Source organism: Leptodactylus fuscus, chromosome 10 (assembly GCF_031893055.1).
Source record: "Leptodactylus fuscus isolate aLepFus1 chromosome 10, aLepFus1.hap2, whole genome shotgun sequence".
Lineage (NCBI taxonomy): Eukaryota > Metazoa > Chordata > Amphibia > Anura > Leptodactylidae > Leptodactylus > Leptodactylus fuscus.
Genome location: NC_134274.1, coordinates 17,827,449 through 17,851,030, shown reverse-complemented (window position 1 = coordinate 17,851,030; position 23,582 = coordinate 17,827,449). Strand labels below are relative to the sequence as shown.

The window sequence follows — 23,582 nt, the reverse complement described above, 5'->3', positions numbered from 1 at the left end:
CGCGGGGAGCCGCGTCACTCTCGGGTCAAAACTCGCTTGCCATGACTGTTGCGGTTGCGGCTTCCCCCTCCGGAGCAGGCTCAATTGAATGGGCCGACTCCAGAGGTTGCTGCTGCCAGGCGGACGCCGCGACTCAGCAAGCTGCAGAATCCGCCTAAAGAAAGGGCAGTCGACATGCCGCTCATGGAAAAAAATAGCCTGGCGGTCTACATAGACCACCATTGTGAGGGTGTGGACTATGACGTGGATTACGCACCATAATCCGCCCCCCTCTGTGCCCGTGTGAACAGTAAAAAAAAAAGTAAAATATTTTTGAAAATTGAGTCAATTGCAAATGTTTTCTTTATATACTGAGTCGTAAGAAAAAAAATACTTGAAAAACTCATTGAAAAATGCTGCGGAAAAAACCCAAACGCATTTTCTCCCGCATCTTTTTGGCTACAATTAATTAACCACATGGGGCCTCAGCCTTAAATAATGGGGGAATTAGTATTTACTCTCCACCGCCTGAAAAATGTATACAAATTTTAAAAATTTGTTAAAATGACAGCAAAAAATAAAGCATAAGTATAACTGTAGACAAAGCATTGGATCAGATTGTAGCCCTTATTTTTTAGGGGGCTCGTAACTCATCGTATCATACATGGCCTTTGTATTCTGTGCATATATCCTTTGGGCAACGATTTCTCATCCAATAATAGCAAATCGCTTTTCGGCATAACGTTGCTGTTATGTTTCCCTGGACTGGTTTTCCAAATGTGTATCTGGAAAGTAGAGAGAATATGTAATAAATATGTAATAAATCTGTTATTTTTGGATTATCCAGAAAATGTCTCATCCAATATCTGGCCATTTTTATCCTCCATTGTTCATCCTTATTCGTCCATTATTAACAGACATGGATGAATTTCAATGGCCTTTTTTTTTTTAAACCCAAATCCCCGATGCAATTTTAATAGCCATCAATTGGATCTCACCAATCGGCTGAGAAAAATGGAGCCATTGTTTTATACCTGGGCCATGTGGCCATCAAAAAGGCCAAAAGTAGAACATGTCCTACTTTTTACTGGTCTGTGGAAATGGATCATCAAAAAATTGGCTGCATGGGTAGCCCAATATAATCAGCCTGTATTAAAAATGGCCATTGAAGATGATGCTACAGAAGAAGCCTAATGTTGTAATTGAATTGTAACAAATGAAAATTGTGGAAACCAAAATTCTGAACGAAGTAAGTCAAAATTCTGAGAAAAAACATCGATGAGGTCTGAGATAATGAGAGGTCTGACTGTAATATAATATTTCCGGGGAGTATTTATTCACTTATCTATTCCGGCAGAATTCTTTGGATGGATACAAGGTTCCAGTGACGTCACTACCCCTTCGTCATGTGATCGGAGGTCACTGGGTTACTCCGCCCACTTCTCCTAATTAATTACCTGTGAACTCAAGGAAGGAGGCAGGGTGGAGAAACCTGGGGAGCTGAATGTTGACTCCGATCGGACGACCCGAAAAGCTTCCTGCCGGAACCCAGTTTTCAGTTTCAAAATGGCGGACACCCAAAGGTCTCCATGCATAACTGTTGTTGTAGTGGTCCGTGTCTTTGTCATTCGGGTGCTAATATGAACCTAACGTAAGTGAATAAATACTCCCCAGAAAACCCTTTAAGGATTTTTGAATTTCTAGGTATAGACAGTATCTATATAAGTGAACCTACTTGCCGCATGCTTTCATTACAAACATTTTGTCCAATAGAGTGACGACAGGAGGAAGATGAACAACAACTTCAAAGGTTGGCAATACTAGGAAACAGAATACAGTTTAAAATCATTGTTACATTAAAGAAATGTTTTTGGAATTTTGTAATGTTTATTCCACTGGACAGAAGGTCCATAGGACAACAAGGTCACATGTGAGTTGTATTCAAAGGTGTGTGAATTTTTTGCATTTAAGAACAAGCAAGTCCTATAAAGTAACAGTAATTTGAAGACAATGACTGTTCAGGGTCAATGCTGCTGCCTAAGGCCCGGTTCACATCTGCGTTTGGGGACTCCCTTATATGCATTAAAAAGTGGTTACCTGGGAAATCCACAGACCCCATAGACTATAATGGGATCTGTGTGGGTTCCGCACGGTTTCCTACAAGCAGCACTTTTCTCTCTGCATGCTTCATGTGGAAACTGAGCGGAAACCACACGGACCCCATTATAGTCTATGGGGCACACGGGTTTCCTTTAGGTAGCCGCTTTTTAATGCATATAGGATTCCATTCAGGCGTCCCCAAGCGGACTCTCCGAATGGAAACCAGAATGAAGATGTGAATTGGGCTTAAGACTAATATTTTTAAAAAATACATCCAGGGCTGAAGGCATTTTGCACTGGGGCCCTGGGACTTCAAGTTAAAATGGAATATATCCATACTTGAGTAAATAAGCCCATGCTATAGAGGTTACATTGTATAGAGTACATTTTTTTTGTATAATATTCAAAGAGAATGTCTTTATACATCGAGGATCAAGAATTGGGATACTTGCACCTAAATTATAAATGACAAAAAAACAAACAAACAAAAAAAACCCATAACCATAAGTGTAGACTATGTACTCACCAAATTCAGCCACGTGGAAATCCTGGCGGGCATGGGGAGTAATTATGGTATAAGCTCCAGGCTGTGCCTCAGAATCAAGGGGGTAGCTAATGTCTATCATGCCCTGTTTAGGTTTAAGATCGAACCATTGGCCAATACAATTCTTGTTAGGGTCCTTGTGAATTATTGGGAAACAGAATTTGAATATATCAATATCTAAATGTAAACCCAAGAAAGTTGCAAACTTTAGTCAGTAGAACCTTTCATTGTAATGTACTTACCTGGATACAATGGCCTTAGGGTTACTTACCCTAGTCTGGCTATTGGTAGAGACATCTGATCTAATTGACTTTCTACTATACTGGGAAACTGGTTTCTACTGAAACCCTATTATATTGAACAATTCCTTTGGATATCACATACCCAGATATGTCTGACTAGGGTTATTTGACCCTATATCTTCACTTGACCCCTGGTACTGCATATGTATCTGACTTCTTTACATTATTCTATGATTTTCTGGCAGTATTTGTATCATTAATACATTTTGTAATATACTTTATTAACAAATTTTGGCTCCTTTGTGTGAAATCCTGCATTTTTCCTCTTGTTTCTACATTGAGTGCTGTTCCTGGCTCTCACTGAATGTTACTGTGTATGGAATAGGGTCTGTGTAACAAATAGAGAAAATGAGGGGGGGAGGGTCACTTATATCCCGGTCATTGTAAAACGTATAAACTTGCTCTTGGTGTCTTATGAAGGAGGAGATTCTCTACATATGACCCGTACTCCATACACAGTAACATTGAGTGAGAGGCAGGAACAGCTCTCAATAAAGAAACAAGGGGAAGGATAAAGAGGTGCAGGATTTCACAGAAAGGAGACAAAATTTAGATATAGCCATAGGAGGTGCATGCTGTAGTGCGATAGATATATAACAATTTGAGATATATATCAATGTTTATACGATTACTCACCTGTATCTCCACCATGGGACACTAAATAATAATAAAAAAAAATTCCTTTAGTGATATATGACAGTGGGGGTCAATATATTTGTGCTTGTATTAAGCTTAGCAGTGAGATATCTAAGATATTTATACATATAACACATCTGAAGACACCTTTGTCATTCTTCTTCAGTGAGGTTAGGTCTAATCTGGTCCCACAGACCTATGTTTATGGTGGCAAAGTGGAAGGGACAGATTTCTGATCACATAAAGATATTTTCTAAGTGGCTTTGTTAAATGGTTTGGTTTTGGAACACTAGAGGGATAAAATGATGGAAGAAACTAGGAATAGAAAGGAGGAGATTCTATCAGTTGTAGATGATTTTACTTACGATGTCCTCTTTAGCCAAGAAGTCTCGATCCATCGTCAGGATTCGGAAATTCACTGAAAAAAAAAAAAAAAAAAAATTAAGATATTTGGTGTGTAAATCTAAAGTTGCATATTGCAGGCTTTTAACACCTATTATAGCTACTGTGAGAAGGTGACAGGCTGAGTGCTGGATTCCTAATATATCATACTCAAGTTTCTGACCTATGTGTGGTTCAGTATGGGTCTTGAGTAGGCCTCAGCCCAGGTGCGGGTCCTAGGCTCATTACTGGGCCATAAAAGGCTGCAGGGCCTGCACTTCAGGGCAGATTCTGGGAGCAAGAGGAGGCGCCTAGGTCTGTCCTGACACTGTGAGTCTGTTAAGACTGTATTGCACTATTGCTGTTTATTTGTGTTGTTGGTAGTAAGCCACATGTGCAGTTAGCACTTATTATTTAGTTAGAGCTCGGACAAGCAGGGTTTTTGTTTGACATTCTTTTGCCTAAAGTTAAAGCTGTGTTTTATTTTGCTCCTTTTGTGCCTGAAGTAAAGGTTTATTTCTTATGCTATTTTTCTAAATTAACCTGTTTGCTACCTGTTTGCTCTGACTGGTTGGGTCTGCACCACTGCTGCTACCAAGATACCTTCCCCACACTACCTATACCTATAACACCTATTGTATTATATATAGGGACAACTGATATCCAAGAGACTCAACCCTAACAGGGGCATAGCTATAGGAGGTGCATGTTGTAATGCCTAAGGAGTCCCAAAACACAATTGTCACATAAGAAAACTTTCACTTTTGGAAGTGTGCACCCTATTACAGATTTTGCACTGGGATCCACCTTCAAGTTGCGCTTGACGGGGATATTTTTTGGGCACTGCAGAACTCCTCAAGTACTACAAGAACTCACTGACAACAGCCATTTACTGAGCGCCCACTAGTCCACCACTCACCTGTCTGTCCAGCCTTGTATAAGGGTTTGTCGGTTTGAATGAACGTTGCGGTACCTCCAGCAGATGCCAGAATGTTTGTACTTTTTGATATCTGTGTGCTTGGCCCAACAAGAGACATATGAACAGTCATGACTTCTTCGCCACCTTCTGGAGGGGGCGTCTGTACAAGAGGAAAACAAGGCGAAAATATATGTGAGAGTCAAATTATCGATAATTGAAGTCTACTATTAAGATATTGTTCATCCATAGTGAACTTCACAAATGAAATTGGAAATATTTATGGCTATAAACTTGAGGGTTCTTTACCTATAACTATGGCCTGAGAGAGCAACTTTGGCCAGTGACTATTAAGCATTCTTGGACTCCATTGGTCTTGGCAAGACTGATTGGATAGTGACCACCATGCTTACTTTGGGTGGGACCATCATTTCTACAGAAGAAGAAACGAAGCACCTAAACCTAAAGACAACGGCTGATACTCTTTAAGTTTGGTGTATTCAACACCAGTCTTCATATCCCAAGCACGGGTGGAGGCAGCTCCTCCGCCATGTTATATGGCTGTGCTGAAATCTACGTCAGCTTGTAGTTGGCATAGATTCCAGTGATCGTTTGCTCCAGTCCGTAAATATTACAAGTAGTGCAACTCCCACCGGTTTACATTTTCCATGACAGAGTCCATAATAAATCTGGCCCAGTGTATTGAACAATAAATAGTTTAGATGATATTGAATAAATACCTCAAATATTACACATTTGAAAAAATGGGATTCTTTGATCTTCTTCTTCATTAGGATATTTTCTTTTACACCATACTGTAAGGTGACGGTGCACAAAAGATCCTCTCGAGCTCCATGGATATCCACACAGGCTGTTTCTTTGGAAGGATGGTGGATCTTAGCCGGAACCATTACTAAGTAACTTCTGTGGAATACAATGGATCACATTGACATGTTAGTTTCAGTACCTCGTTCCCTCGTGTCTCTTTGTACTATTAATATGTTTATCCTTCCATTCATCATTTCAGTTAATTTTCCTGTTTGGCTGGATGTCCCCATGTTCTAGCTGGTGCCACCCTGTCTCTTGTGTTCTCTGCCAGAATTTAATTAAATAACCTATTTTTGTTTAGTAGCCGTAGACTTTGTTAACCTTTCCGGTTCTGCCTTGCATGCATGCACCTGTCAGGAGACTCTAAGCGGTACAGAAAATAAAGCTTATAAGATTTTTGGGTAATGCCTCGACAAAGTTAGTTGAATACAAGACACAATCTAGTTTAGTTCCTTGGTTCTGGTGTTTGGGATGGCAGCAACAGCAGGTGTGGACATTGCCTGAAATATTACAAATTGTTCCTATCTGTAGGGATCACGTAAGTAAAAACAAAATATTCTAGTCACGTCCTTTTGAGATCAGACCTGAGGGATCAATTGTATTGTTACTATTCTTTTAGATCTTGCCTTTGGTAAATGAGCCAAATATACAGAAACTAAATATAATTTGACCAAAACAATTCATGAACTATCCACTGGATGGATGTAATGTCCATGTGATAAGAGGCAGGGGTCTTCCTCTCTCTTGAATAATGGGAGTACAACAGTTGGACCCACACAATCTAACACTTGTCTACCCAGTGGATACTTTAGATAAATGCCTTGCCAAGTCTACCTTTTCTAAGTTGGACTGGGTTCATTACCAGATATGGCACAATTTCTGGTAAAAAAGTATAACATTTTGGTAAACTTGAAGAATCTAAGTTTATCTTTACTACATGAATAATCTAGAACCTACATGACTTAAAGACCACATATTGTCTCCTTGGAAGGTAGTGTTGGTAGTGTTGGAAACAATTCATGAACTATCCACTGGATGGATGTAATGTCCATGTGATAAGAGGCAGGGGTCTTCCTCTCTCGAATAATGGGAGTACAACAGTTGGACCCACACAATCTAACACTTGTCTACCCAGTGGATACTTTAGATAAATATGTTGCTCGGTGTAAGAAACCAAGTCTACCTTTTCTAAGTTGGACTGGGTTCATTACCAGATATGGCACCATTTCTGGAAAAAAGTATAAAATTTTTGTAAACTTGAAGACTCTAAGTTTACATGAATAATCTAGAACCGACATGACTTAAAGACCACATACTATCCCCATGGAAGGTAGTGTTGGCTACAAGTATACAAGAACTGTTGACTGAACCATAGGGCAAAAACTTTCTTAGGTTGTTTAACACATTTTGATCCTTCCAGAAATTTTACTGAAAAATGACCATGTGTTTCAGTACTTAATAAATACAAATTTTTCAAAGAGCCCAATAGAGTGACTATCAGACAAATATTCTAAAGATGAATTTCAAGACGTTGAGATGAAGACAAAAGTGAAATCAAAATCAAAAAAATTCAACATTCTACTAAAATACACAAATCTGGTCTCTGGACTCTGAAGTTACTTGTATAGTCTTGACATAAAGTCCCAATCCTGAAGATTTAGGATAAGTCTTTAACCCTTATTAAACTATCAACAGTATATTGCATACAAGATAATAAAAAGCCTTTCTTACACGGATGAGCTTTGTCCGATGGTTGTAGGGACAAGGCAGCAAGTCAGTAGTAGAAACTGGTGCAACATCTTCTGGGAAATGGTGACAGTTCTCTTATTATGGACCCTTGCAGTTCTTAAACACAGCACTCGTCCACCTCTTGTCTCCATAGGTAGCTTGTTGACTATCTCCTTAAGGTTTCAGTATTTGGTCACCCGAGAATCCTTCTTAGTCTACTTCCTATTAATCTGCCCTCAAGGCGTAATAGAAGCAATTCTATCTTGGCTGCTCACCTTCACTGGGTTTTACTATTACGTCTCCGTATTTATTAATGGTACGACTCCACCTACTTTAATGTGTCGTGGTGGTGGAATGAAAGGGTTAAACTAAAAGCTTTATACTAATTTTCCATATATGATATGTTCTTCCAGGAGTTAATGTCTAATGCCAAACGTGTATTTGCTTATTTCACGTCTCAAAGTTTACACGCATCACGAATAAGCTAAGAATGTCATAGCAAAAGTATATACTGGGGTGGGGTTTGGTATTAGCTTCTAGAAGAGGAACTTCAGGATGTATTAAAGTACTGTCAGGGGCATTAAAGGGGATGTCTCATCAATACAACCTCGCCAGTGGAAACTTCCCCACTTGTGTCTTTCTGAAAAACCATAGTCTATATTCACACGATGGTGAATATTGGCTGTGACTGCGTTTTAGTCATCACATGACTACATTCATTTCAGTATCGGTGAATGGGGGCTATTCACATGACCGAAATTTGGATACAAACAATAATATTTGTCTCTCAATATTGATCAGAAAGTGGACAACCCCTTTAAGTGTAGACTATAATCACAACCAATACATCTGAAATGAGAAAAGTAGCAACTTTGAAATAGGTTTTAGTTAAAATTTACCAATTGTTTTTTTTCTTGTTGATTTTTACAACTTGCTTCTGCAGTCATACCGTCTTCCATCTGTCCTCTACGACCTACTAAGCTTCCAAACATATGTTAGCATAAAGCAAGAAATAAACAGAAGGAAATGTCACTGCAAGATTAGACCACACATGGTTTTCTTGTTCTCTGTTACTATGGAAATACATTATATGTATAGAAACAAGACAACTCATTTTTTAATTATTATTATTATTATTATTATTATTATTATTTAGATCTGTTCCCAAGTTGCCTTATTTTTTTTTGGAGGCATTGAGAAAAATTTTAGTTATGAAGGTGGACATAGCCTTAGGGATCACCTGAGGCGGACATAGCCTTTAGGTTCACCTGAGGCGGGCATAATCTTTAGGTTCACCTGAAGTGGACATAGCCTTTGGTTTCACCTGAAGTGGACATAGCCTTTAGGTTCACCTGAAGTGGACATAGCCTTTGGTTTCACCTGAAGTGGACATAGCCTTTAGGTTCACCTGAAGTGGACATAGCCTTTGGTTTCACCTGAAGTGGACATAGCCTTTGGTTTCACCTGAGGTGGGCATAGCCTTTAGGTTCACCTGAAGTGGACATAGCCTTTGGTTTCACCTGAAGTGGACATAGCCTTTGGTTTCACCTGAAGTGGACATAGCCTTTGGTTTCACCTGAGTTGAGCATAACCTTTAGGTTCACCTGAGGCGGACATAGCCTTTAGGTTCACCTGAGGCGGGCATAATCTTTAGGTTCACCTGAAGTGGACATAGCCTTTGGTTTCACCTGAGGTGGGCATAGCCTTTAGGTTCACCTGAAGTGGACATAGCCTTTAGGTTCACCTGAAGTGGACATAGCCTTTGGTTTCACCTGAAGTGGACATAGCCTTTGGTTTCACCTGAGGTGGGCATAGCCTTTAGGTTCACCTGAAGTGGACATAGCCTTTGGTTTCACCTGAAGTGGACATAGCCTTTGGTTTCACCTGAAGTGGACATAGCCTTTGGTTTCACCTGAGTTGAGCATAACCTTTAGGTTCACCTGAGGCAGACATAGCCTTTAGGTTCACCTGAGGCGGGCATAATCTTTAGGTTCACCTGAAGTGGACATAGCCTTTGGTTTCACCTGAGGTGGGCATAGCCTTTAGGTTCACCTGAAGTGGACATAGCCTTTGGTTTCACCTGAAGTGGACATAGCCTTTAGGTTCACCTGAAGTGGACATAGCCTTTGGTTTCACCTGAAGTGGACATAGCCTTTGGTTTCACCTGAGGTGGGCATAGCCTTTAGGTTCACCTGAAGTGGACATAGCCTTTGGTTTCACCTGAAGTGGACATAGCCTTTGGTTTCACCTGAGTTGAGCATAACCTTTAGGTTCACCTGAGGTGGGCATAGCCTTTAGGTTCACCTGAGGTGAGCACAGCCTTTAGGTCCACCTGAGGTGAGCATAGCCTTTAGGTTCACCAGAGGTGTACATAGCCTTAGGTGACTGGTGTAGACTGGTGTATAACTGTGTGACACGCCCCCCCCCCCCCAAAAGATTCCAAAATGGCTGACCATGATTTCAACTTTCTTTCGCTCTGTTACAGTAAAAAAGACAACTCTAGAAAGCTCAGAGCAGAGAGATAATGCACTAGAGTTGAGAGAAAATGGGTAACTTAGCTCCACCATTGTTTTTTGTTCTATAGTCATACTTTCAGACTAGAGTTCCACGGAAAGTAGAGTGGTCCGTTATTTCTGCTCAAAATCGGTATTTTACAACTTCCCAATTTTCCTATGGGGTCAAAAATTTACATGGAGACCTGGTGGCCATGATGGACATTTTTGTAATTTCTTCACGGTTACTTGTAACTTTTTGTGCCCATAGGAAAAGGATAAATTTGGATTTGTTCTGTGATGTTAATGTGATTTGTCGTTTGTGGCGTACATGACTCCTCGCGGGGCAGGAACTTAAGTTTCTCAGTTTATTTCTAACAGGACAATTAGTAAGTTTATTACTTGGTAAGAAATGTCTTCTGTAGTTTCAGGACTGGACTTCAGTGGATATACTGTACAACGCAGCCAAGAATGTGTCATCTCTATTTGTCTTCTCTCGTGTCTTCCTCTCGTGACATTTAAATGTCAGGTTCTATTAAGTACCATAGTAACAAAGAATACACGGACATAACAATCACAATCATCTTCATAGTATAAGTATACTCATATGGGTAGTTATAAGAGTGGTGCACAGCCAACCAAGTCACAGAGCGCAATGCAAGATGACTATTACGTGCAGGCTAGAAAGAAAAGAACAAAATGATCCCGACCCAACCTGCTCTAGTCTGCATGCATATGTTATACGATTAAATTGTTAAAAATGATGTCTCAGATTGGAAAGTGGGTCTTTTTTTTTCCAAAATATGCCAAAATATGTTTTTACCAATGGACTTTGCCTGGTATTGTTTCTTACGCTAGATTCACACCTGCGTTTAAGTTTCTGCTTTAAAAAATGGTTACCCACAAAAATCAGCAGACCCAATAGGGCTCACCGGGTTTCCACCCAATTTCCACCCGCACTTGTAGAGAGAAACGTCAGTCAATCCAGACTCCACACAAGACAGAACTAAACCAGTTGCACGACATTTTGCACGTTTTCATGAGTGATCCGACTCATCTCTGTATATGTGGAATTGATACGATTGAGATAAATATACGGGGAGGTAATTTAAAAAAACGCCTAGCTCAGCTTGAGTCTAGATGGATCTGGTCTCTTGGTTCACTTGCCCTAGCCGGCCTCAATGAGGTTTTGGGCTTTAACTCTTTTCTGTAGCTCCTGTTGCTGCCTGCGCCTTTCTTTTTAAATACATTTCCTATTTCTATGTATTGTAAGTGTTATATGTATGTCTAGGTTGTTTTTATCTACTTATTTTGTATGTTTGTGTATACAGGTTTAACCCCCTTTTTCTGAGATGATGGTCCTTGACGATTGGTTTTATGTATTCACATTACATCTTCCTAGTACTTGTTGGGGACGGTCCATCATGTACACTTTTGGGAAGAAGATAAAATAAGAAGATGAATACCCTTACCTATTGATGCATTTGCACTTTACTCTACACTATATCATGTTCACTTTGTTCACAACATGTATCATTCACTTTTTTATCTGTTTGGATCCTATATCCATATACAGTATATTCACTCTTGAACAGCGTCACTTGCATTTGCATGTTATATCGTATCATGTTTATATTGTCTAGAATATTTATAGTTTTTTCTAACATATACTTATTTTTTCTTTTTCTTTTTTTATCTTCACTTTCATAATTTTTGATGCATTTTTTTTCTTTTTTTTTTAATTATTATTATTTTTCATATTCTCTATTTATTTTCATTCATATTTTTCACTCTTCAGTCTTGATTGTTGTTTTTTTTATTTATATTTTTGTATGGCAGTTTTTAAATTTTAATATTACATGGCTTCATTTGGTGTTATCACTAGTCACTATGTCTTTGTATTATATTCAGAATTTTTGTATGTATTTTCTGAGTACTCTTTGTATTGTCACTGATGACACAATTAGGTAAGGTTTAGCCTTTTTTTCTCCCCTTTTTTTAGCCCCTATTCACATTTATTGTATTCTTATTAAGGGCAGTTTTGTTTTGCATATGTAGATAAAGACTAGTCTTTTCCCCTGTGTCTTTTTTAGTCCCCATTCATACGTTATACAGTGTTGGCCAAAAGTATTGGCACCCCTGCAATTCTGTCAGATAATACTCTGTTTCTTCCAGAAAATGATTGCAATCACAAATTCTTTGGTATTATTATCTTCATTTAATTTGTCTTCAATGGAAAACCACAAAAAGAATGGTCAAAAAACCAAATTGGATATAATTCCACACCAAACATAAAAAAGGGGGTGGACAAAAGTATTGGCACTGTTTGAAAAATCATGTGATGCTTCTCTAATTTGTGTAATTAACAGCACCTGTTACTTACCTGAGGCACCTAACAGGTGGTGGCAATAACTAAATCACACTTGCAGCCAGTTGAAATGGATTAAAGTTGACTCAACCTTTGTCCTGTGTCCTTGTGTCTACCACATTGAGCATGGAGAAAAGAATGAAGACCAAAGAACTGTCTGAGGACTTGAGAAGCAAAATTGTGAGAAAGCATGAGCAATCTCAAGACTACAAGTCCATCTCCAAAGCCCTGAATGTTCCTGTGTCTACCGTGCGCAGTGTCATCAAGAAGTTTAAAGCCCATGGCCCTGTGGCTAACCTCCCTAGATGTGGACGGAAAAGAAAAATTGACGAGAGATTTCAATGCAAGATTGTGTGGATGGTGGATAAAGAACCTTGACTAACATCCAAACAAGTTCAAGCTGCCCTGCAGTCCGAGGGTACAGCACTGTCACCCCGTTTTATCCATTGTGTCTGAATGACAAGGGACTGTATGGTAGGAGACCCAGGAAGACCCCACTTCTTACCCAGAGACTTAAAAAAGCCAGGCTGGAGTTTGCCAAAACTTACCTGAGGAAGCCAAAACCGTTTTGGAAGAATGTTCTCTGGTCAGATGAGACAAAAGTAGGAAAAGGCCTCAACATAGAGTTTACAGGGAAAAAAGGAGGCCTTCAAAGAAAAGAATATGGTCCCTACAGTCAAACATGGCGGAGGGTCCCTGATGTTTTGGGGTTGCTTTGCTGCCTCTGGCACTGGACTGCTTGACCGTGTGCATGGCATTATGAAGTCTGAAGACGACCAACACATTGTGCAGCATAATGTAGGGCCCAGTGTGAGAAAGCTGGGTCTCCCTCAGAGGTCAGGGCTCTTCCAGCAGGACAATGACCCAAAACACACTTCAGGTCAGCACTAGAAAATGGTTTGAGAGAAAGCACTGGAGACTTGTAAAGTGGCAGCAATGAGTCCAGCCCTGAATCCCATAGAACACCTGTGGGGGAGAGATCTCAAAATGGCAGTTTGGAGAAGGCCCCCTTCACATCTCAGGGGGGACCTGGAGCAGTTTGCCAGAGAAGAATGGTCTAAGATTCCAGCAGAGCCTTGTAAGAAACTCATTGCTGGTTACCGGAAGCGGTTGTGCGCAGTTATTTTGTCTAAAGGTTGTGCTACCAAGTATTAGGCTGAGGGGGGCAATACTTTTGTCCGGCCCATTTTTGGAGTTTTGTGTAAAATGATCAATGATTTGACTTTTTTTCATTCTCTTTTATGTTTTTTCATTGCAAGCAAAATAAATGAAGATATTAATACCAAAGAGTTTGTGCTTGCAATCAATTTCTGGAAGAACACGAGTATTATCTGACAGAATTGCAGGGTGCCAATAGTTTTGGCCAACACTGTATGTTACCATTCACGATTGTATGCAATTTGGGTAATGACAGCCTTTTTGTATAATAATTTTTCTGCAATTACACCCATGTATGTATAATACTATTTTACTATATGGGGTTCCATAATCAATTGCAGTGCTGACTTCTAATGGGAAATTTCCTGTATTTGTTTTCCTGTTGATCCTTGTTGTATGTATATGAATATTAAGAAAAACTATTTATACTTTTTCATATGTTGAGTGTTTTTTTACCTCATGTTTTGTTGTTTCTGCTGTGGATTATCTTGGAGGTTGCAAAAACACGAAACTAAGAGGGGAATAGAATGAATATATGGAGGATTTTCTAGTTGATATATATGAGTTATTATCCTCCTTTTAGTGCTATGTTGTTGTCTTTCATCATTGTAGAGAGAAACGTCCTGCTTGAGAAAATATCCAAAATCCAAAGTGAGCCCCAGGTATTCCCTAACTGTGAAGTCTTCTGGGCTCTCTGGATTCAACTTTTCCCAATTCCTTACCTCTGCTCTTGGGTGATGTCTCTAATATCCATCCAGTAGACTGTCAGAGCAGTCACTCAAGAGCAGAGTAGGCCTGTTGATGACCAGTCACGTTCCAATGCTTAACCATATCTTGTATTGTCTTGTCCATGTCACTTTTCACGTTGTGGTATAATTGAGCGTAGTTGAAGTAGTTAGGGTCCTAGTGGGTTGGAAAAAAGACCTAGGTCCCTCAAACTCAACCTTTTTAAATCTGAGTTGATCCAGTATAAGGTAAAAAAACACTCTGGTCGTTGTAGGAACCCAATTCACCAAAAATAGAAAAAAATTCCCTCCCGGCCCTTTGCTTGGGATATTCTGTTCTGTTCCCCTTGGATCTGCCCAATTGCCACTAGGGCAATAGGGCAGATCCCTGAATTGACATTCTACACTAATACCAGTATCCATGTATATTGTGGTTTACAAGAACGATATCTTGCTCTTATTTAAAGCATGCTACATTTTCCACCATTACCAAATATCAATTCTGGAGCAAACTCCATAACTTTACATACAGGAGAGTAATGCTCAATACTTTGTGCGGAAATTGCACTTCCTTTAAGCAGTGACACAAGGTAATGCTTTAGCAAGCCATGCCAGCTACTGTTATACAACTTGTTTTTGTTTCTGTTGTTGTGCTATTTTTGGACTTACAAAAAACATAATATATAATACCCGTTGACAAAATTACGTACGTTCCATCGCAGCACGTGTCCCTCCCCTGCTTTATACTGTTTAGCCCTTGAGCATTTTTCATTTAGAGAAGTCATTATATTTGCTTCCATTAAATAAAAAAGTTGCATTCAAGATCTTCCAGAATAAACAGAAGGCAAAAAAATAAATAAAATTAAGATTCCCAAAAGCTTGTACAAAGAGCTAGTGGTGAGATGTGTAACAAAGGGCTAATGTTATATCTACAGCCCATCAACTGTCCAACGTGGCAGAACTTCATGTACCGAAAAAAATCAAGGTGACGTAGTGTTACTGTCAGACATACTGAATTCTGCATTCTCGGCCATGTATAATTTTCTGTGTATTCTATAGGTAATATTTTCAGACATTACTTACATACTTACATACCCATAGGGTCAGATAACAAAAAATGTGGCTAAATTTTGTCCTGTGCTTCAGATAGCTTGAATTCCAACAGGCCAGTTGCTCTTTCTCCTGACATCTACTTGACCACACTTTGGGCTGACCCTCTGGTGTTTCGCGCCGGCGTCTCGCTGGCCTTTGGATCAGCTGCCACTTACGCTGTAACCACTTTGAGAGGTAGTGGCCTGGTACTCTCCTCACGGAGAAAACCATATCCCCATAGGGGGGTCAAAGGGTGATAACCGGGGAGGCTACTTAGATAACACTCTTGGGAGTTGCCCAAAGTCAAACAGGTTAGTTGGCACAGTGGGTCCATGATCCGCTGTCTGTTACACAACTGCTAAACTTGCATTATGCTGAAAAACTATGTCAAGTAAAGTAGTGGTCATAACCAGGCTTGAAAGTGAATGTGCAGCCTACTTAGTAAGCACCAGAACGAGTGGTGGCTTGGTCTCCAGTGACCTGGTTTCCCTCTCCTTGGGTAAGCCAGTGAAGGTCACTATGATGACGGGTGGGTTTCTAAGATGTGCCTATATCCTGCTTTTCCCAGTCATAGCTTCAAAATACGGGATAAATGTCTTATTGCTAGGGTCCCATCACTAGGACCCCCAGTACCCATGAGTGCCTCATATATATGGAGCGGTGAGGCACATGCTTAACGGCCACTCAATTCACTTTTGGTGAAAATAACCAACCGTGAAGTACTATATAAGTAAATGGAGCACTGGTCAAGTATGGTCACTTGTGTTCCTTTCACTGCTTCACTACAATAGACAATTGTTCTTTTCATACCTCTTGGGGTAAAGTCTTTGCACACTTGCTTCACACTGGGAGGAAACATCTTCATATAAAAGGAGGTTTTCCAGCACTTTTTAGGTCTTCTTGTTCTAGGATCCCAGGATCCTTGAGTCCTCTCTTTTGGAACCCTATGTTCCCACCATGTGTCTCTGCCGGATGGTTCCTTGGTTGGTCAGCTAGTGATGACGTTAGACCAGGCAAAATTGCAGGGTCAACGCCTCTTCCCCCCCTCACAAAATTGCAGGGTCAACGCCTCTTCCCCCCCTCAGTCAACTACAGGCGCCCTCCCCTGATACCCCACTCTCTTGGCTGGAATACAACCAATTCATTGTTTTTTTTTTGCAGGTTTTCCTTGCTACCTTTGCTCTTTTCTACTCCCTCTGCCTTGGAGAGTATGCTCCTCCAGGCCGAACACCCGACACGCTCCCTCTTGCTCCTCTACAACACCCTTCTGTCGGTGATACCTCGGGTCACCCACCTACACCAGACTTTGGTCCTTTCCTGCTTACACATAAATTGCAGCTGCCCTGTAGTGCCCAGGAGAAAAATTCAAAATTCTGACCCACTGGTACCGGTGCCCAGACCTATCCTTCTGTCTCTGATAATTGTTTGCACTATGATTCCACTGTGGGTATCTCTTCCACGAAAGGAATAAAGCTGGTCCGCACTAGTCCCGGGCTCAATAAAATTTAACCTTTAATTTTTCATGTTAAAATATAGACATGAAAATACCAAAATACAAAAAAGTGAAAAATCAGAAAAAAAAGCACAATGATTAAAAATAAACGCCAGCTTTATTTCTTTCATGAATTTCACTGAAGAAACATACCTAAGTCCGGAGGAGACAAGGTTGTGCACCCCACCAGGACTGTAGAACAATATACGGTTCATTATCTGTTTATGTATCTCTTCCATATCTGGTGGGAGTGAAGGGAGACCCAGACCTTTTGGTCCTATGTGTTCTCTCTTTATACTGAAGTCAGTGGTCGCAATGTGGTCCCCTCTTCCCAATTGGCTCTCTTTTCCCTCATCCTGGGTAACACATCCCAGGTTAAGGGCAATCTCCTGCGTCACTTTTTCACAGCTGCCAGGACAGTTATCCGGCGTCATTGGCGAAGTACTATAACTCTCTCATTGATCGAATAGCACTAGGAGTTCCTAGGAGGATCTGCCTCCTCTAAGTTTGAGACCCTCTGGCGGCCATGGGTGGTGTTTCATAAATCCCCAGTCTCTTCGCATAACCCCCCCCTGTCTACCTCCCACTGCCCTGGTGGCTTTCACCCCCTCCTTTCATCTCTTCCCTTGTTGTCCATGCCCCCCTGGTGTAATTCATGAGCACCCCAGGGGGTCCCTTTTACGAGACAACCCCATTCGATATGACAAACTGTTATATTTATTATACACAACGTATTAAAACCATTACACCCCATACTTGTTAGTACATGTCCTGGGCAGTAATTGGAGATTAAGATTGGAGATTACCGGGTTGTTAGGAAGATAAGTGTTGTAATTCACAACGTGGTTCTCAATGTAATATCCAGATTAAAGAAAGAACACAGTATAGTCATTGCCTAATAGAAAAACATTTTACGCCACAGGGACTCATGTACAATCCCTCGGGGCAGATACTCTAATAAGCGCCTGCATTTATATGTAATTATATTGTCAGAAATTTAATTAAGTGAAAATGATTCGTTCCCAAAGAACAAATGACATCCCGGAATATAACTGAGGCTAATAACCTAGAGTTATAGATTAGTGAGAAATGGACGCCAATCTGACTAGCCCAACAGCCAAGGTTACTATGGACTATACTAAATAATGTTTGAGAATTTCCCACCATTGTAGGGTAGACGTACCAGACACTAAATGCCCCTTATTAAGGCACTGGAGGGATTGGGGCTTGTTTGTGCTATCTCCTTTCCATGATCCATGGGTTCATTCTGCATACTCCAATATCGTGACTTAGCTATGGATCCTTTGAACTTTGGGTCAAAGGATCTCTGTTTGGCCTCCTACTCTCTCTGCAGATCCTTTAGTAATCTACTGATCAGCGAGGGGTCAGGCAGTCAATAGACCACTATAATGAAATACCCCATAAATTATTATCATGGGAAAAATTCATTGGTATTTCAAATTTTTTGAGATAAACCAAGCTTTCCTATGGATTGAACCTATGAGGAACCAAAGTTTAGAACATATGGGCTCGTACGTTTCAACACGGAGGAGTTCTCTGAGCTAAATGTTGACAGCATTTCTATACTGTATGAGGTTTGAAGCATGCCATAGCACTAGAGACATAACCTACGTATACCAATGCCTCTATCTACTAGGGGCTTTGGGTACCTTTAGGTACCAGGTACAGCTAATTTTTTAATATTTTTTTTGGTACAATATCAGCATAGGATTCTCCTTACATATAAGGACCTGTCAAACTTTCATTGAAGGGGTTACCACGAATATTATTTATCAGATACCAATAGTCTAGAGGACATATTACCAATCATAAGTAGGGTTGAGCCGATCTTGAGATTTCAGGAACGATTTTAACATCCGATTTCCGATTATTTCCCAGCCGATCTCGATCATGAAATTTGCTAGATCGCCGATCGGGATCCGATCTTTCCCGATCGATTAACCCTAGTCAATGCTTCTCTATGGGAAAAGTCTCTTTTAGGGTTGAGTTGATCTTGAGATTTCAAAATCCAATTTCCGATAATTTTCCAGCCGATCTCGATCATGAAATTTGCTTGATTGCCGATTGGGATCCGATCTTTTCCGAACCCGATCGCTCAACCAATCATGAGGATCTGAATTCTGAGACCTCCACTGATCTTGAGACCAGGGATGTTTTACTTCCATTGAGAATGTAGCCCCATTGGCCACTGACAGTGGTAGATCTGGAAATAGCTGAAGTACTTGGCTATCTCCACAGCACCTATTGAAATGAGTGGAGTGGGGGAGCATCTGTGCCCACTATGGCTACATTCTCAATGGGAGTAAACCATCCCGGATCTCAGGATACAGGGGTGTTGCAATGGTTGGATCCCACTGATCAACAATTTATCCTCTATCCTATGGATAGAGGATAAATCATTTTTGTGGTATGTTCCCCATTTTGCGAGTTTAATATTGATGACCTACGGGTAGCCTAAGTTATCAATATCAGATCGATAGAGGTCCCAGAACTCCTACTTATCAGATGTTTGAGCTGCAGTACCAAGAACAGCCACTATACAATGCATGATGTTGTGCTTGATATCTAACAATCTGCAGTTTTTCTCTGACCTTCCCTGCTTCTGATTGTTTCGGTTCTGGGTAAAGGACCCCCATTGGTCTAATATTGCTCCTTCATAGTGGAGGGGGAAGACTCGAGGCGGAGTTACCTTGACTTTTAGTGTTGGTCTCATCCCATGACTATACAACTAATTCACATATGGAAACAAAAGTTACCAAAAATCTGCCTAAAGGTTCCCTTTAAGCTCTTTTCACCCATTTTTTTATGGGGTGCCTCAGATGTTCATTGGAGTTCTTGTGTTTTTCTGAGACAAAAAGAGTCCTGCTGAAAAATATCAGAGACCTGACAAAATGGGGAATGTTTGTTAGTGTGAACAGAGCTTTGGATTGGACAGCAAAATTGTAATGTAAGCTATGGCACAGAGTCGGAACTGACCCTATGGACTTATAATGGGATCACTCGGGTCCTGCTTTGGTTTTCGTTATCTTAATGGGTATATTGCTATTGTTTCCATCAAATCATCTACAACTGGTGGCAAAGCAGCCAACTGTAATGTTGACAAACCATGAATAAAAGAATATTGTGTAATTTGCTGTATAAAAGCCTCATTGTACCGTATATAACAACAGTACACAATGTCAAACAACCAACGTTAACTTAATGGGACCTTGGCAAGAACATTTGGCTTACGGCGATTATTCAACTCAATGAGGTCAATTTACCTGTGGAAGAGCTGAAACGTATGAATTAGATATTGTGTAAAGTTTCATCTGGTGACTTGATAAAGCCAAGAATCTGATATGTATATATATAGCAGTGTCCCCAGTGACCCCGGACGGCAGATATCAGTAGTGTCTAAAACTGCATTCAAACCCCTTCAAGGGGGTCAGACTTCAGGACATGAGTCTGTACTGTGGCCCATTTAGGTCAGGAGTTATAGTTTGTATCATGGCATTTTGGAAGATTACATTGAAGTACATTGGGCATAATTTATTGGATGTATTATTATAGCCCTCCATCTTCTGGCTAAACAAATTATGGCCCTATAAGGCTGATTTGTTGTGGCTTGTGCACCAGAAAACTGGAATGCAAGCCAAAGTCAGAATTTTTACTGCAAGTCAGAAATTTTGTCCCAAATATGTGAGTTTTTAAGGTTTGTGCTACACATGCCAATTCCCTTCAAAGGGGGTTCAGGGTGAGCTCCGAATTCTTCACATAGTCTTATTTAAAGGGGTTGTCCCATCACAAGGATCCTATATATACTGCTTGTTAATGTGGCTGTAAGACTTTTCCTAAATACAATGCTTCAGCAAAACTGCTTTGTTTGTCCACTATCTTACTTTATTCAATTCATTGTTGACACAGCCCTTGACTTATCTGCTCAAAAGTCAAGTGATGTCGCTGCCTGCTCTCAGGGGGGAGGGAGGAGGGGCTAAGTGCACAGGAGCGAGCCTGTGTTTCTAGCTATTCCTGTGTCTACCTAGCTTCCTGTTCTCAGATAGGGGAGAAGAGCTGCTTTCATTTCTGAACTTGTCTTCTGTTCTCCCAGTTATCAGGCTAGCTAATTCAATTGTGTTCATTATGGCAGAGACAGGCAGTCGCTGTATGTAACACAGAATGGAGTTGCTGCGGCCTGTACTTCATAGTCCAATATTGTGCATATAGTGTTTAAGGACCTTTGATGACATCACAGGCCCTTCAGCCGCCCCATAGGATCACACTATGTGGTGGGCGGAGCTACACGCTAATTTGGTGGCGGAGCTAAACGACAGGTTGCATGTGAAACCCTGCCCACCAAATGAAGCAAGAAACCAGGAAGAAAGAAGATTTTACAGCAGTGAAGACTGGTGAGTATGCGACGTGGGAATACCCCTTTAAATACGTTATATCCCAATACACACAGTAAATTTTTGTTTCGTAAAATTTGCCTTTCCAAGTCGATATTCTTTAATAGAGAAAACACAACAAAATCAATACAATTCTGCAAAGCTTTATTTAATTTTTTAAATATGACATTGAACATTATTTGAACACACAGAATTGTATGGCGGAAATATTGAGAAATCGCTTCATAATCTTTCCAAATCGTAATACCATGAATTAGAAGCTTTGTAAATGACAAAAAAAAATCATCAATCTATAAAAAGTCATCAATATACAGGAATAATTATTGCTATTAAATAAATAATTAAAATATTATTAAATCATATAATATATATTAAATAATTCAATCTCAGATGACTCTACTTTATGGATAATCTCCAAATATTCCACAAATTCCCATATTAAGACCTAGAAAGACAAGAAAATACAAGAATTATCCAGAGTTAGACAATGTGCACGAGACCATCATGGGGGCAAATATCACCCTTAGGGGAGATCATCGCCATTAACATGTAAGATATTCACTTTAACAATGAGCACTATATAACAAGTTGTAATATTGGTTTCAATGCGCTATACACTGGTTAAATGGGTTCTCCAGGCTAAAAAAGGGAGACATTTTAAATTTTTTGACCAATCTTGAAAACCCCTTTATTGGCTTTTCTAATTAGGCAGATGGATTGTAACACCGGTGGCTTCCGACCATGAACATCTCTCCTCATCCCACTGGGTTTCCTCCCCCCTTCGTCATCAGCAATGTTACATCCTAACTTACTATCTTGTATATAAACATAGGGAATGTGCTCTTTCCATGTCAGGCACCTTACAGCAAATCACCTTAGTAAGATGTCTGAGCCATAAGGTCCCTAGCTTGCGAGAGTCTTGTGAAGATGTTTTGCCCATCACCCATGTCTTGATCCCTGCCTATTTACCTTACTCTGAGTCTGTTCTTCCTGCCCTTTCCTCTGCCAGATAACCATATTGACCTTGTGCCACCTGCCCTGACCTCTTTTCTGAATATTGTGACACATGAACTCTGCCTGTCCTGACCTTGGTTTCTCCACTGACTATATCTTTGCTGCCATAAACCAGCATCTCTTGACGTGCCTGAGTCAGCAGCCACTGAGCTTAGGAGGTAGAGACCTGGTGGTATTTTGTAGCAAAGACAAGACATGGGGGTTCAATTGAGAAGGGGCCACTTAGACAACCCCCTACCTGCTGCATTACACTTATCACTATGATGTCAATGTCCTGTTTTTTCTGTAAGACACAATATCATTCTATTTACAAATGAATTCACATAGTATTACCTTAGGCACAGGGGTTATGATAAGTCGCCTCACTACGTCGCGCTGTATAAAGACAAAGGTGTAAGAAATGTGACTGCAGTTAGACTGTAAGACTGAAGTCCACCAAACCAGATTGCTTTCAGTAACTACAATCATAACTTCAAGATATTTTCTTATTCTATATTGTGGTTCTTATGGAAGGTGAGTATGCATCTAGAAGTAGAAATAGGATTTACTTTAAGAAGATCCAAAAACTTGATCTTCGTTTCAATGACTATTTCGACCACAGACCTGGTCACATTCTATAAGGTTGCTCCATTCCAGCCTGAAGATCATGACTACTGAATCTCCCGATCACTTTTTTACCAATGAAGATGCCACCTTCACATTCGACATTCTACACGGCCATTTGAGAAGTCTCCGGGGACTTAGGATAACAATTTCCAATAAATATACAGTTTCTATTGATGAATACTTACAGGGTGTATAATAATCCTTCACAAACACCACGGCTGGCTGTAAGTTTTGCACTTCACTTTGCTGCTTGAACTCTAGGGATATCTCGGTTGGTGTGGAGTCGATCTAAAGCGCAATGGAAGGCAAAAAAGTCAATGATGTATTTAAAGGATCACCATTTTTGAGGCTTTCTGCTTGCTGGCAGTAAAGATTTCCTAGGCTAAATATATCTACTGAATTTAAGGTACTGGACCAAGTTTATAAGTTATGGGATAGGTGGAGGTCTTGTCTCTAGGATCCCCACCGATCACAAGAATGGGAGTCCTTTTGTTCTGAGATGATCAATAAGGCTTGTTGTGTCTGCATATATCTCTATTGGGACTGCTGGAACTTGAATCACTTACCCAGTGGATAGGTAACAGTTTGTAAACTTGATCCAAGGGGGTTTGTGGATTTATAATTGATGACCTATATGTAGGATATCGGCTGTTTGAAAAGACCATAGCGTTGGGGTAAGCCTCTTTAGTACCTACCAAGCACAGTGCTGTATGTTGTATAGCATCTGTGCTTGGTATCATAGCTTAGTCCCATTCAATTGAATGGAACTGAGCTGTGAACAGGCCATGGGACTGACGAGTGTGGCCTCATAT

General features: G+C 40.3%; 1 protein-coding gene and 1 pseudogene across 1 annotated transcript in view; both read right to left on the bottom strand.

Moving 5' to 3' along the window:
- LOC142183587 (alpha-2-macroglobulin-like protein 1) overlaps window positions 1–7,485 on the bottom strand; it is a 35,161-nt pseudogene extending 27,676 nt beyond the window's left edge.
- A 14,103-nt stretch (window positions 7,486–21,588) lies between these two features.
- LOC142219125 (alpha-2-macroglobulin-like protein 1) overlaps window positions 21,589–23,582 on the bottom strand; it is a 40,124-nt gene continuing 38,130 nt past the window's right edge. The window contains exons 34-36 of the mRNA XM_075288090.1: window positions 22,956–23,058; window positions 22,125–22,314; window positions 21,589–21,595 (exon numbers count right to left, since the gene is read on the bottom strand). Coding sequence (XP_075144191.1) covers window positions 21,589–21,595; window positions 22,125–22,314; window positions 22,956–23,058 — 300 coding nt within the window. The remainder of the gene's footprint in view (window positions 21,596–22,124; window positions 22,315–22,955; window positions 23,059–23,582) is intronic.